At 51.3% G+C, this 15,198-nt stretch overlaps 1 protein-coding gene and 1 non-coding gene across 3 annotated transcripts in view; both read right to left on the bottom strand.

Moving 5' to 3' along the window:
• The window catches only part of TMCO4 (transmembrane and coiled-coil domains 4), a 72,168-nt gene that overhangs the window by 26,653 nt on the left and 30,317 nt on the right, over positions 1-15,198 (bottom strand). For both annotated transcript variants that reach the window (XM_058676125.1, XM_058676132.1), the window contains exons 6-9: positions 7,725-7,822; positions 7,244-7,387; positions 5,170-5,289; positions 633-797 (exon numbers count right to left, since the gene is read on the bottom strand). In XM_058676125.1, the coding sequence (XP_058532108.1) occupies positions 633-797; positions 5,170-5,289; positions 7,244-7,387; positions 7,725-7,822 (527 nt within the window). The remainder of the gene's footprint in view (positions 1-632; positions 798-5,169; positions 5,290-7,243; positions 7,388-7,724; positions 7,823-15,198) is intronic.
• Positions 7,438-7,544, bottom strand: LOC118758653 (U6 spliceosomal RNA). The gene has a single exon (XR_004995754.2). It is a non-coding gene; the product is annotated as a U6 spliceosomal RNA (small nuclear RNA).

The following is a 15,198-nucleotide window of genomic DNA, read 5'->3' on the forward strand; positions in this document are numbered from 1 at the left end:
AATCTGCCCATTTTCTAAATATTCTTGAACTGATAAGCAGCAATGGGGGAGTTCGGGACACATGTGTTCCTTATACGTGGACTAAACTCCTTCTGCTCAAGCACTCATGACATGTGGGAGTACTGAAGATGGCCCCAATCCGTCACCACGCCCAGCTGGTCCTCCTGCTTTGCCTAGTGGCTCCGTGGTGTGCCTTGTCACAGCTCCCCCACTGTGGAGTTAGGAGTGAGGTTTGAGGTAGGTTTGTGTTGGGGGCTATTTTTCCCATGGCTATGGGCTAGCCTGTGACCCAGGGGAGGGGAGAGGCAGAAGGTGCAGAGCCAAGCAGCCTGGACCAGTGGAGGCCTGGGGAGGCCCAGCTGAGAGCAGCCCACTCCAGCTTCGCTGAGACAAGGAAGGGTTGTTTTTACAGCCGTTGAGTTTGGGGTGGCTTGCGGGCAGTACTAGCTGATACACCAAGCAGTGGGTGGGCTGCCTGCCACCTCTCCACAAAGACCATCACCTCCTCTCTGATGACAATGCAGTCTCCATCTCTCCGTGTCCCTTGGAACCCTGGGGATGGGAGTGGCTCGGGGTATCCTTGGGCAATGACAGCTGCGGGTATGTGCTGGGCGCTGGAGGGAGGGACTTACCAGACAGCACGGTGTACTTGAGGGCCTCCTGGGCCACCATGTTGGCAAGCCCACTGAGGATGGTCTCCAGCGCATTGCCAAGCTCCATCAGGTACTTGGCCTCCCAGGCCAGGCAGTACTGTTCGCGGCTCTGGGCCAGGGCAGCCCATGGGGCACTGAAGGTACCTGGGGAGAACATGGCAAGGTTCAGTCATGTGTGTCTGTGGCAGAGGATGCCCCAGACAGGCAGCAACAGGGGCTACCCCCTGCCTATGGAGGACACAGCTGCCTGTGTGCCTCAGCTGTTAGCATAGCACATGCAGTACTATGCTGCCCCATGGGTCAGTTCAGTGGTGTGGATCCCAATGCCTGTGCTCATTAGTAGTGGGTGACCTTGGGCCTATCACTATATGACCTTGAGCCTCACTGCTCAACTGTGAAGAGGGGAGATACTACTTATCACCCTTCCTAGGTTAGTTCTAAGAGTTAAATCATTTGAACTATTTTCTAGATGAGGAATTATTTTCTTGCTCCTTGAAATGATTTTGGCACTCAGCAGCTGGCCACACACAGGACAGGTTGTGTGGCTGTGGATCGGCAGCACCTTGGTTCAACAACCATTGACGGGGGAAGAATTGAACACTGGGCAAGATGCATTTGAGCCAAGCTTTGCTGTGGTCTTACTGGGTCACCCAAGTTTTCTGGGACCCAACTTACTTATGCAAAAAAGAGGAACATGACCTTTTAAGAAATATAAATCTTGGGCCTGGTGCCATGGCCTAGCAGCTAAAGTCCTCGCCTTGAACGCCCCGGGATCCCATATGGACGCCAGTTCTAATCCCAGCAGCTCCACTTCCCATCCAGCTCCCTGCTTGTGGCCTGGGAAAGTAGTTGAGGACGGCCCAATGCTTTGGGACCCTGCACCCGTGTGGGAGACCCGGAAGAGGTTCCAGGTTCCCGACTTCGGATTGGCATAGCACTGGCCGTTGCAGTCACATGGGGGGTGAATCATTGGATGGAAGATCTTCCTCTCTTGTCTCTCCTCTCTGTACATCTGACTTTGTAATACAAAATATATAAATCTTAAAAAAAAAAAAAGAAATATAAATCTTGGAATCTTGGAGAATCAAGATGGCAGAATAGAGTGAGGACATGTTTGAACAGACGGAGAATCATTACCAAGAGTGAAGCAGAGAGGGTGCAAACCAGGGAAAAAGGAGAGGACAGGTTGAGAGCAGAGGGACACTTGGAGATCTGTGGACATGGGGAAGCAGCAGACAGCAGAGTGGTGTTGCAGTGACCAGATAACCCAGAGGCAGTCAGCAATCTGCTATCAGAGTTTCACTAGCAGCTAGGTGGGAAGCGAGTCCACCAGGAGCTCAGGAGGTAACCCAGGCACAGAATTGCCCGTCCTGCTGATTTGCTTGATTCGACCACGAGCAGAAGCAGAGTGGCAGAGCCCAAGCAGACAGGTGCAGGAACAGGATTTCATGGCTCGGACCCTCACCAGTGCCACATTGGGTGCCATTTTGAGTACTGAGGAAAAGGCTGTGGGTTAGAGGAACAACAGCGAGCTGTGCATGTGCTGAGCCAGGAGTGAGCTCATTTCTGGATCGACGCATTGCACTGGTCACACAGGGAAAACAGTACTGACTGACTTGGTATCCTACGGGTTCCACCCAAGATAGGTCTGGGTGGCCTCCCGATCTAATGGCCAGCAGGTCCAGACTCTACCAGTACCACACTGTGCACCATTTTGTGTACTGAGGAAAGGGCTGTGGGACTGAAGGAACAGCTGGCTGCATAGGTGCTGAGCCAGGAGAGAACTCACTTCCACCTCAACACATTGCATTGGTCTCATAGGGAAAATAGTACCTACTTGGTATTCTATGGGTTCCACCCCAAATAGGCCCAGGTGGCCCCCAGACCTAACAGCCAGCAGTTTCCAGCAAGACGAGCACTGCAGACAGCCCAGTCTTAAAGACAGCTTTAAGACAACTGCTGTCTCCCTAATCCATGGTACTGCTTGAACAGGACTGGGAAGAAGGCTGTGCAGGCAATGGTGCGGCCCACAGCATAGGATCACAGAGGGTGGAGTGTGGCAATCCAGGAGCTAGAGCTACAGAGACTATGGTGGAAGTCTAGCACAACAGCCCAGGACTTAAACTCGCAGAGGGGAGTGACACAAGTGATTGCAAATGAAGAACCATGTTCCGAACACAATCAGGATTATCAACCTCTAGACGAGGGGACAACACAGCTTAGAAACCACAGATCAGAAAACTGGATCAAAAAACAAATCCCATCTATCTGTTGCCTACAGGAGACACAGCTCACCAACAAAGATACGTGAAAACTGAAAGTGAAATGATGGAAAAAGATATTTCAGGCCAATGGAAAAGAAAAATAAGCTGGTGTAGCCATTCCGATATCAGATAATATGGGCTTTGACATGAAAAATATTAAAAGCAGTGAAGAAGGATACCACATAATGATCAAAGGACTCATTCAGCAAGAAGAGATCGCCTTACTAGTTTCTTACATTTTCTTTTTCATCTCTAATTTTACTTGGTTTTTCTCTCTTATCTTGGCTAGTCTGGCCAAGTTTGTTTTTGCACAGCTTCTCAACAAATGGCTTTTTCTTGCTGCAATTTGTAGTTTTAAAATTTCAATTCTGTTTATTTTTGCTGTGGTTTTATAATTTCTTGCTTCCTGTTCATTTTTTCTTTTTAAAATAAGTTCTTGAGATGCATTAGATCATTTGAGATATTTCAATTTTTTGTAAGCATCTGATGTTATCAATATCCCTCTCAATACTGATTTTGCTACATCTCATGGGTTTTGATATTTTTTTCATTTCTTCAAAAAGTTTTTTTCTTATTAATTTCCTTATTGATACATAGGGTTTAGAGTAGCATCATTTTCTTTAAGAAGGTTTTGATTTTCTTTTTCATTCATTCACTAGCATGTTATTGAACTTCATGTTGTTGTAATTTTTCTATTTTTCTTCCTGTTGTTGACTTTGTTTTATGGCTTTTCATTTTTTTAAAGATTTATTTATTTTTATTGGAAAGTCAGAGGAGGAGAGACAGAGAGGAAGAGCTTCCAACCATTGGTTCACTCCCCAAGTGACTGCAATGGCCGGTACTGTGCTGATCTGAAGCCAGGAGCCAGGAGCTCTTCTGGGTCTCCCATGCAGGTGCGGGGTCCCAAGGCTTTGGGCCGTCCTTGACTACTTTCCGAGGTCACAAGCAGGGAGCTGGATGGGAAGCGGGGCCACCAGGATTAGAACCGGCGCCCATATGGGATCCTGGCACATGCAAGGTGAGGACTTTAGCTGCTAGGCCATGGCGCCGGGCCGCTATGGCTTTTCATTTAAGGAGATGTATAGTAACTGTGCAGTGGAGACTATCATAACTAGATGTGAAGATACAATGCAGTATGCAACTCTACTAAACTCCTAATGAAACTGTTAAATACATCTTGACAATAGGATGCTGGACTCTCTGCCATTGTCCACACCTACAATGTCAGGATAGGCTTAAATAGCAGGATGATAGACTTATGACTGTTTATGAAATACTATACTATTGTAATAATATAGAGGAAGTCAGTGGGAGGAGGAGGTCTGGGGAGCAGCGAGGGGATATCCCAGAGCCTGTGGAACTACATCATAAAAAAATAGTAAAAAAAAAAAAAAGATATGCAAAAAAGAAAAAAAAAACCACATAAATCTACATCCACCCCTGCCTATGTTCTTCCATTTGCTGCCCCTTTGCCTCAATCTCCCATTCCAGGAGAAGCCTTCCCAGCCTTCCGTGCACTGTGGACTCTAATTTAGTCTTTGTAGCAACCTACAGGGCAGGATTAGCCTTGCTCCATTTGACAAGTTTGGTAGCCGAGGTATGGGGAAGTTAAGTAACTTGCTTGAGGTCACATGGCTCAGTGGACTGACCCCTGCCACAGCCCCCATGCTCCTCTCTGTCTGGCCCTGCCCTCCACGACTCCTTTTGATTCCTGTGCAACTCTGGGCCTTGGCAATATCCTCCCCCCTTTGCTTCTTAACCACTTTTTGCTGCTTCTTCAGGCTAACTATAGCCAGCATTTCCTCTGGGAAGCCTCCATAGAATGCTCTCTACTTCTTCCTCTGTGTCCTCCACAAAGCCTGCCTACCATTGTGTCTGTCCTCTCTCTTGGGAACAGAAGCCATGACTGTGCTGTTCACCCCTGAATTCTCGAGGCTTGGAGCACCCAGCAAGTGCAGCCTTTTGGAAATCTACAGCCTGACTGGGTAGATGGATGGGCCAGAGGATGAATAGTTGGGCAGATGGGTAGGTAGCTGGCTGGCTGTGGATATGGATAGACCAGCAGGTGTGCAGGTGATGGGTGAACGGATGCATGGATCGAGGTGAGTCAAAGTCGCCACACCCTTCTGAGGCTCAGTCTTCTGAGAAATGGGGCTTCTCACGCCCATGCCCCAGAGGCACACAAGGGAGGGGAACCCACAGCCAGTGCCACCAACGTCCCTGCCCCCAGCCCACTCTGCCCCGTTTCTCACGGTATCTTCCGGAGGCAAGCCACCCGGTGATGGCAATGGTGATGTGCAGCTGCCTGCCTTCAGTCAGAGGCAGGAATGTGAACTCCTCAATGGCCCCGACACGCTTCTTCATCTTGTACCCTAAAGACCCGGACACAAGAATGAGACAGAGGAGACCAGGGCCCGGTGAGCATCTGTGGGAACAGTTGTGCTCATACTCACATGGTGGCGGTAGTCACACTCACAGCACCTGTCTGCTCACACTCACACAGTATATATTCTCACACTCACAGTGTGCTCACACCCACAAACAGCTGTCTGCTCACACTCACACAGCAGCTGTTTGCTAACACTCACACAGCAGCTGTCTGCTCACACCCACAGCACCTGTCTGCTCACACCCACACAGCACCTGTCTGCTCACACTCACACAGCACCTGTCTGCTCACACCCACACAGCACCTGTCTGCTCACACTCACAGCAGCTGTCTGTTCACACCCATAGCACCTGTCTGCTCACACCCACACAGCAGCTGTCTGCTCACACTCAGAGCAGCTGCCTGCTCACACTCACATAGCAGCTGTCTGCTCACACTCACACAGCACCTGTCTGCTCACACCCACACAGCACCTGTCTGCTCACACCCACAGCAGCTGTCTGCTCACACCCACACAGCACCTGTCTGCTCACACCCACACAGCAGCTGTCTGCTCACACTCACAGCACCTGTCTGCTCACACCCACAGCACCTGTCTGCTCACACCCACACAGCACCTGTCTGCTCACACTCACAGCACCTGTCTGTTCACACCCATAGCACCTGTCTGCTCACACCCACACAGCACCTGTCTGCTCACACCCACAGCACCTGTCTGCTCACACTCACATAGCAGCTGTCTGCTCACACCCACACAGCACCTGTCTGCTCACACCCACACAGCACCTGTCTGCTCACACCCACAGCACCTGTCTGCGCACATCAACAGCAGCTGTCTGTTCACACCGACACAGCATCTGTCTGCTCACACTCACACAGCACCTGTCTGCTCACACCCACAGTACCTGTCTGCTCACACCCACACAGCAGCTGTCTGTTCACACCCACACAGCACCTGTCTGCTCACACCCACAGCACCTGTCTGCTCACACCCACAGCACCTGTCTGCTCACACTCACAGCAGCTGTCTGTTCACACTCACACAGCACCTGTCTGCTCACACCCACACAGCACCTGTCTGCTCACACTCAGAGCAGCTGTCTGCTCACACTCACACAGCACCTGTCTGTTCACACCCACAGCACCTGTCTGCTCACACTCACAGCACCTGTCTGCTCACGCCCACACAGCAGCTACGCTCACACCCACACAGCAGCTACGCTCACACCCACACAGCAGCTACACGCACACCCACACAGCAGCTATGCTCACATTCACACACTGTGTTCACACCCCCAGTAGCTATGCTCACACAGTGGCTGTGCTCACACCCACAGGGTGTGCACCAATGGACAGACAGGTTTTGTTTTTGCATTCAACACACAAGGTGCCATGAGACTTCCTGACTGCAGAAGAGCGTGAGAGGCCATGAGGCCAGCCAGCTGTTGAGGGCAGAGCTGGGTCTGGTCTGAGCTGAGGCTTTTAACCGCTGCTCACCCGTGACTCAGCTGGTCCTGCCTCCTATCCCTTCCCAGCATGCATTAGAGTGGATTGAACTGAGCACAACTCTCAGCAGCATAGTGGCTTTCACTAGGGGAGCAGACAGTGTGTGTGTGTGTGTGTGTGTTTGCGCGCGCGCGCGCTCATGGGAGCTACATGGACACAGGGAAGGTGGCCAAGGGAGGGCAGTCATGTCCTGCAAGCAAGGAGGCTCCCTGGGAATCTCCCGAATGGCAGAAGTGTGCACATGGAATGTGGGGGTTCCTGCCCAGCTACCTGCCCAGGTCCCCAGGAAGTCACTGCAAGGTATGGCAGGGCTGGGGCCCAGAGTGGGGAGGGTCACCTGTGCTCTGCCCCGCAGGGAGCCATCTCAGGTTAGAACTTCTGGGCCTCCAGGCTGAGTTCTGCACAACCCACGCTTCCCCCTTGAACCTGACCTGTGAGGCCAGCTCCAGCAGCACCAAAGAGTGAGGTCAAGACAGCTATGCCCGCCGTGGAACCCAGCATTGCTGCCCCAGCACTGCCGATGATTGTGGCAGCTCCGGCTGCAACAAAGGGGGCGGCCAGACCCCCGGTCACACCTGCAGGAGAACAGTTTACAGTTGTAAAGTTTGGGGCACCTTTTTTTTTTTAAAATATGGAACGCTTCACCAATTTACGTGTCATCCTTGCGCAGGGGCCATGCTAATCTTCTCTGTGTCGTTCCAATTTTAGTATGTGTGCTGCCGAAGCAAGCACTGCCCACTGCCTTCTATGGAAGTGGCCAACAATGCCAAGGACACAGTTACCACTGCCAAGGCATCTGTCACACACCAGTGCCGCCTTCCAGCCTGGCCCCACCCACCCTCACCTCCCAGCCTGGAGGGCCTCTCGCACTGCAGATCCTGGCCCAGCGCTGTCCTCCCCAGTCGGCCTCACCGATCACTGTCCCACCGCCGACGGTCGCCAGGCCTATCAGGAGGTATCGGTTCCACTTCCTCCGCTTCTCCTTCTTCTTCCGGGATGCCTCAGCCATCCTGAGAGAGATGTTGGCCTTTTGGGCGGGCTGTGCCTCAGATCCCTTGAGACCACCCCACCTCACCAGTCCCCAACCCAAGCTGGTCAGATGCTGAGCGGTGCAAAGTCAGGCACTAGAGCCACCCTGGCCCAGAGATGGTTTTCAAGGGTAAAGCCCAGTCAGGGGTCTTTCTTGGTGTATGTGTTGTGCTACTTACCCAGTGGTCCATCCTAACGGGGTTGCAATTTGAAAATGGAGAGACAAAAAAAAAAAGAAGTAACAGCAAGAGATGAACAAAAATGACCTTTAAACAGATGGGCCCCAAATGAGTCCTGCATGGAATTCCAGACCCCAGGACCTCCCTCCCTGCTCTCCACCCAGCCACCTGATCCTACTCGCCCCCGCCCCCTGGGACACATGGAAAACAGTTTCCTTCAGAACCATTCATGTGGAAGATAGGCTACAGAGAGGAAAGCACAGGAGACCTTGACCTTGGAACAAAGGCTAGACTCGATCAGACCCAAAATGCAAGCACAGAGGAACTTAGTAAAAGGGAAGCACTGGCCAGTGTGGAGACCTGGCACTGTGAGGGCTCAGGGGGCACGGAGCTCCATCTTTCTGCTGGACACTCGACCCTCAGCCCCTCGAAGCTGGCGAGAGCTGAGCAGAGCTGGGAGCAGGATGGAGTGGGTCAATAAGTGGGAACTCTGGACTGGAGCCGGAGTTCCGACAACAGTTCATTAACAGCAGGATGACAGCCAATGATAAGGATAATAAAAGAAGAAATGGTTAATATTTAGTGAGGGCTTCTGATACAGCAGCCACCAGGGCCTACTTCTCACACTATCTTATCCTGAGAACTGCCCTTGTCACTGAACCACATCACAGATGGATCAAGGGATTGCACTAGCCACTTCCCGAGTGCCGAGGTGGGTGTCAGTCAGGAGCACATGGGAGGGCTCGGCAGCGTGGCCTAGTGGCTAAGGTCCTTGCCTTGATCCCATATGGCCGCTGGTTCTAATCCCGGCAGCTCCACTTCCTCTCTATCTCTCCTCCTCTCAGTATATCTGACTTTGTAATAAAAATAAAATAAATCTTAAAAAAAAAAAAAAAGAGCACATGGGAAAAGCAATCAGAGTATGGATTGGGGCATTGCATGTGTAGAACAATCCTGTGGCCCTGTGATCATGAAACAGTGTCACCTGAGGCTCAGTTTCCTCTTTCATAAAATGGGGTAATAACATCTTATCTAGTAAGTGTTACTTTGCAGTGACCAAACCCACTCCTTGCTTATCCATCCAATCAACAAGCTACCTCTGCATGGAGACGCCCCAGGCTCCTCATCAGCAAAGAGCTGGAGTCAGAACTAAGGCAGGTGCAGAATCCGGGCACTTGGAATATGGGATGTTGGACACTTTCACTGCTGGGCCAGATACCTGCCCCAAACCACACCTTTTGTTGAGAGATGGCTCATTCTCCAAGCGAGTCAAAAGAAAGGGACTTGAATTAGGCATTAGAGAATCAGCTGTGCTTTCTGGCTCCTGGATGACCCAGCTCAATGGGCAAACATCTCCCTGGGTACCTCCAGGGCACATGAAGCACAGCACTGCTCAGCTGAGAAGCAGAAACCCACAGTAACAACCTGCTATCCCGTGCAGTCACAGTACTGGTTTTCCATTGCTGATGTTTAAGTCAGCTGGAGGGGGTTGAGGCTGAGCCCTGTGCACCTGGCTCAAGTTCAAGGTGGGACAGGAATTGATGGCAAGAGTCCTGGGCTCCTATGCTGTTGTGGTGTAGACTGGTTCACCACTCACCAAGCACCCAGGTAGCCCTCCCCACAGAAGGCTCACGGTACCACCCTCAGTGTCCTTGGGGATTGCAAGGAGTCCCTTAGATAAAATGCACATAACCTATGCCAGCCTCCCATAGACTTCAGTATGTGTTTATTCATTTTCATTTCACACACACACACACACACACACACACACACACACACACACACACACATAGAGGGAGCACTCTGACCTTCTTGCCTCAATTGGTTCCCACAAGAGCTAGATGTAGGCTAGGCTGAGTCCTGGGACTCCATCTGGGTCGGCCATGTGGACAATAGGGACCCCAGTCCATCACTGTTGCTTCCAGGGTGCACGTTAACAGGAAGCTAGAGAAGTGGAATAATCTGGATTTAAATAGGCGTGCCAGTATGTGACTAACCACTGCACTGATGCTTGCCCCCTCCCTTATACTTCAAATCAATTCTAGGTGCTTTACCATACCAAATAGAAGGTAAGTTTTTAGTAAGCAGTTGTACTGTATCATTTTGGAATACTGACCAGAATATGAAATCTGTTTAGCACAGATATATATATTTTTTCTGAGTATTTTCAACTGTACTTGGCTGAAAGTGGAACCTGCAGATACAGGGAGAGCTGATGAGCTGACTGATTACATGACCAGCTTTAGTCAATCAAGTGAGGTGGGAAGTGGTGTTGATAATTTCTGGCAGGATCCAGGCAGGAGCCTGATTCATTTATTTTGCTCCACCCCAAGACCAGCGTCTTTTTGAACAGGTGCTGAGCTGACATGGGTAATGGCCACAGCCAATAGGTAATGCATTTGTAGAATGAATGAGAAACAGCTTACTGCTGCAAGCCATTGTGGTCTGAAGGTCGCTTGTTATAGCAGCAAGCTCCAGCCTACGCTGGCAGGCAGGAGTCCCTTGCTCCCTCTGTGACTATGTGCAACCCCTAACCTCCTCTAAATCTCCTGATCCAACAAACAGCACGAGGTGCTGGTGCCGGGCAGATTCGAGATCACAGGCGGCCGCTATCACCGGCCCTCCGTTCCCACACTAACTTCCTGCTACATGGAAGCTGGGGGCAGACTTTGGCCCCTTCACTAACAAAGCCGACCTCAGTTCAGAGAGGAAGGATGGAATTCACTTTCGACAGTTCAGTTCCTGAGAGAAAAAACCCATGTGGGTGTCAGGAACACGTGACGGACAAACCTGTGGCTGTCAGTTGGTAGCAAACACTTACGGGAAGAGCCGGACACCGGCAAGGACACACCGGCAAGGACGCACCAGCAAGGACGCACCAGTAAGGACGCACTGGCAAGGACGCACTGTTGTGACCTTGCTCGGGTCACCCAATTTTTCTGAGCCTCTGTTCTCTCACAGAGGAAATGTGATGAGACAGCACCAGGCACCACCATTGTGGCCAAGGTCAAGTAGGAAATAACTGTGACTGTCTGCCTCGCTCTCTTCCTCCCTGATGGCCCAGCCTCAGGTCTCAGTGCAGCATCCCCTCCCCAGCCTATGCTCTGGGCCCACACTCAGGGCAGTGTCCCCTCCCCAGCCTATGCTCTGGGCCCACACTCAGGGCAGTGTCCCCTCCCCAGCCTATGCTCTGGCAGTGTCCCCTCCCCAGGATGATCCCAGAGACTGCTTGGCCCCTTGCATCTCTAGCTTCATCTCTCCTTGCTTCCTGACTTAACCTTTACCTTCCGGAAACCACACTGAGCTGCCTGCAGCCTCCATGAGTGCTCTGTCTCTGGCCCCCTGCCTCTGTGTCATATTCTTCTGAGATTCCAAATCAGTGATTTCGCACAGGATGGGCTTCCGAATCACCAAAGGCAGCTGTCAGAAACCCATCTTCCTGGCCAGAGTCTCTGTCAGGAAGGGAGTTGCTTGGGGACCCTGGACTAACTTGAGTTGGAAGATGGCCGGGCTGAGCCTCCAGGGCACCTCAGCAGCTTTTCCAGTGCCTGGAACCTGGGGGCACCAGGACACTACTCCTGAGTAGAACCTAAATAATGTCAGCAAGTCTGAGAGCAGACGCCTGGTGGCAATGGCAGTCTCCTGCTCACTGTCCAGTTCTCTGAACATCAAAGGGGCATAGAGTGCACACTCCAACTCAGTATGATCTGGGCAAAGTGCTTAGGCTGGTAGTTAAGATGCCATTTGTCCTGCACCGGAGTGCCTGGGTGCCAGCCCTGGCTCAGGATTCTGACTCAGAAGCAGTGAGCATAGCTCAAGTAGTTGGGTCCCTGCTACTCATGTGGGAAACCTGAATTGTATTCCCAGATTCTGGCTTTGAGGTGGCCCAGCTCCAGCTGTCACAGGCCTTTGGGGGAGTGAATCAGCACATAAGAATTGTCTATCTACCTCCCCTAAGCCCCCAAAAGATCATGTGTAGCTAGATTACACACCAACCATGACCCGAATGGAAAGCGATATTAGAGCAAATCTGAAATGCTAGACCATTCTCGTGATTACTACAGAATTATTAAGAAATGAGTTAAACTCTAGAATTAGTTCATTGGACTTTCTTGGCATCATCTGCTTCTAGATTGTTCCCAGAGTGATACCTTCACATCTGTGATCCCACAGTCATTTATTTTATCTAAGTTCGATGGGAGGGAAGACCCACGATTTAACAGACTAAAGCAACTAAACAGTAAATAAATATGGTCCTTGAAGTCCATGCTGCTTAACAGCATCAATGCTTACACAGCAAACCGATGCTATAGAGGTTAGCTGGATGACATGCTGTAATCTCAGTATTATGATTGTACTCATCCTTTATTCATTCAAAAAACTATCATCCTAATACAAATTTCTTTGAAAAATGTATTTGAAAGGCTGATATATATAAATACATATGTGTATGCATACATACATATTTGTGTGTACACACACACACATACACAGAGCTGCCATCTGCTTGTTCACTCCCTAAATGCCTTGCAATGGTCAGGCTGGGCCAGGATCAGCCCCAGGAGCTGGGAGCTGGTAACACTACCCAAGTCTCCCAGGCGAGTGGCAGCCACCCAATTACTTGAGTCACCACTCTGCCTCCCAGGGAGGCAGGAAGCTGAAGCCAGGAGCTGGAGGTGGGAATGAAACCCAGCTGTTCTAGCATGGGATAGGAGCATTTTAATCCATGTCTTAGACACTAGGCTATAGCTCCTCCCTGTAGGTTCATTTCAGGTACACTATTCTCATGCCCATTTAGCAAGTCGATCCATCTCCCCATTTCAGTATCTGCACATTCTAAATGCTCGTTTTGTATATAAAGGGGATACATTTCCCAGTTACCATGAATTATCATAGCATCTTACTCTTGCAATTCCTTCCATCAATTATCTAACTGAATTCATTTCCACGTCTCAAGCACCTGAGGACACATGGCCCCTGAGTCACACCTGCAATGCTGCCTTCCTTTTCCTTAGAAGGGAAGATTCATGATAAAGAGCCAATCAGATGATGGATTCGCTACTACTGTGGACTTTGCCCACCAGTCAGACATGATGACACCCAGCGCATCATGCTGGGTCATGTGGGCACTGGTCATGCACACGTTCTTGAGTGCCAATGATGAACTGGGTTTGGCACTCCATGGGAGGCTCCCAAAGGCAGAGGCCAACTTCCAGGCTGAAGCCAAAGACACCTTGTGAAGAGTGGAGAGCAAGACCCCCATGCAGCCATCTGGTGGGTCATAGCAAGTTCTCCTTGCTGCCTTGGCATGTTCCTGTGAGGGAGCACCCTGCCCGGACCACTGGTGGTATCACCTCCTCTTCTGCAATCCTGTGTCATGTTAACAGGCAGATGGAGCCATCCCAGGGGTCTGTAGATGGTTTCCTCTAGGGTCACACCTAGGAAAGGCCCAGGAAGGAATTCTCTGGACTACTTTTTCAGGCACGAAAGAGGGAAGCTGGGACTGTCATTCAGGCCTGTGGGACCTGGACATGAAGACCAGGATGGAGAGAGCACTTGGACAGACGCTCCTTTCCGCTCCTTGACCTTTCTCTTCATCTGAGAGACCCACAGGGCACAAGAACTCAGTGCCAATCAGACACCAAGATCATGGCGATGACATCTCCGAGGCCCTGCAGTGGGCCGAGTGCTACAAGCTACCTAGCTTAGTATGGGGCCCATTAAACAGTCGCCTGGGATGCCTGCAATCCATGGGAGCAACGGATCAAGTCCCAGCTGCCTGCTTTCAACCCAGCTCTCTGCTCATGTGTCTGGGTAGGCAGCAGCAGGTGCGCCTGGGCCCCTGCCACTTTCATGGGAGGCCTGGATGAAGCTCCTGGCTCCTGGCTTTGGTCTGGCTCACCCTGGCTGTAGAAGCTCTGGAGAGTAAACCAGTGGATGGAAGTTGTCTCTCTTTGTGTGTCACTCCTTTTTCTGTAACTCTGTCTTTCAAGCAGATAAACAAATACATTTTGAAGTTTAATTCAGTCCCACCGCAGCTGGGGACATCCACACTGTTATCACCTCCTTGCTGGATATGACAAAACTAAGGCACACAGCAGAGAAGTCATTCTCCAAGTGAGGGAATCCTGGATGGGCATGGGGTGGAGGACACAGGCATAGAGGGAGCACATCACATATCAGACTTTGGCCTCAGAGACCTGCCTCACAGGGCCAAGGAATACCCTCACCTGTCTGTAAAATGTGAACCCTCCAGGTCAAAAGAGAGAGGGAAAGCACCATGGCCATGGCCACACAGGGGCACAGGGTCTGGTTGTCTCTCTGGATCTCAGACCCTTCCAGGGACCAGTGACAGACTCTGGGGGGCCTCCAAGACAACAGACACACACAGGAAGCACTTCCCTGGGAAAGGGTCAGTGCCTCCCAACAGCAACCCCATGGTGCAGCAGGGCTGCCCACAGCATGTGGTGACGGCCCAGCTCTCCTCCCAGCGCCACTTCAAGCACCTGGACCCTTGGCAGATGGCGCTGTGGGTGAAGACACTGAGACCTGGAGAGGTGAGGTCACGGCCTGCGTTTGCATGGATGGTAGGTGGCAGAGCAGGGCTGTGTTGGAGTTTCTGCCAGCCATCTGCCCAGGTAGGCTCTCTTGTAATTCTCAGAACACACTCCTCTGAGTACTGCGCTGCTTTCTGATGATGAGACTTCCGGGTGACAGTGACCAGGGCCCTTAGTTGCTGGCATGCGGAACCCCAAATGCTGCCGCCTCTAGGGGAAGAAGTGGGGGCCACCCCACAGGCCCAGTCCCAGTGTTTCTGTGCTGATACAGCTCTGGGAATCGTGGCAAGTGGTTTCAGGTGATTTTGACACACCAATTTTCCTCCTTTCTTAAGGAAACGCCCCTCCACTTTGTCCCACAAACCCTGGTAGGAGGGTAGGAGGGCGGCTCTGGCTCTGAACTTGGCTTCAGGACTAAATTCCCCAGGAGGGGTTGAACTGGTGCAGGCGGGCTGCTCAAAGGAAGCCACTGGGGCCAAACAAAACCCAAAGCCCTGGAGACGTGCCTAGTGCCAGGAGCCTGCAATCAGCCTGCAACTGAGACGGATTTATTGCCCTAGGATTAGATTGTGCGGAGATAACTTCCCTTTACACACTTCTGACTCTGCTGAGATAGTCAAG

The sequence above is a fragment of the Ochotona princeps genome, chromosome 2 (genome assembly GCF_030435755.1).
Source record: "Ochotona princeps isolate mOchPri1 chromosome 2, mOchPri1.hap1, whole genome shotgun sequence".
NCBI classification, from domain to species: domain Eukaryota; kingdom Metazoa; phylum Chordata; class Mammalia; order Lagomorpha; family Ochotonidae; genus Ochotona; species Ochotona princeps.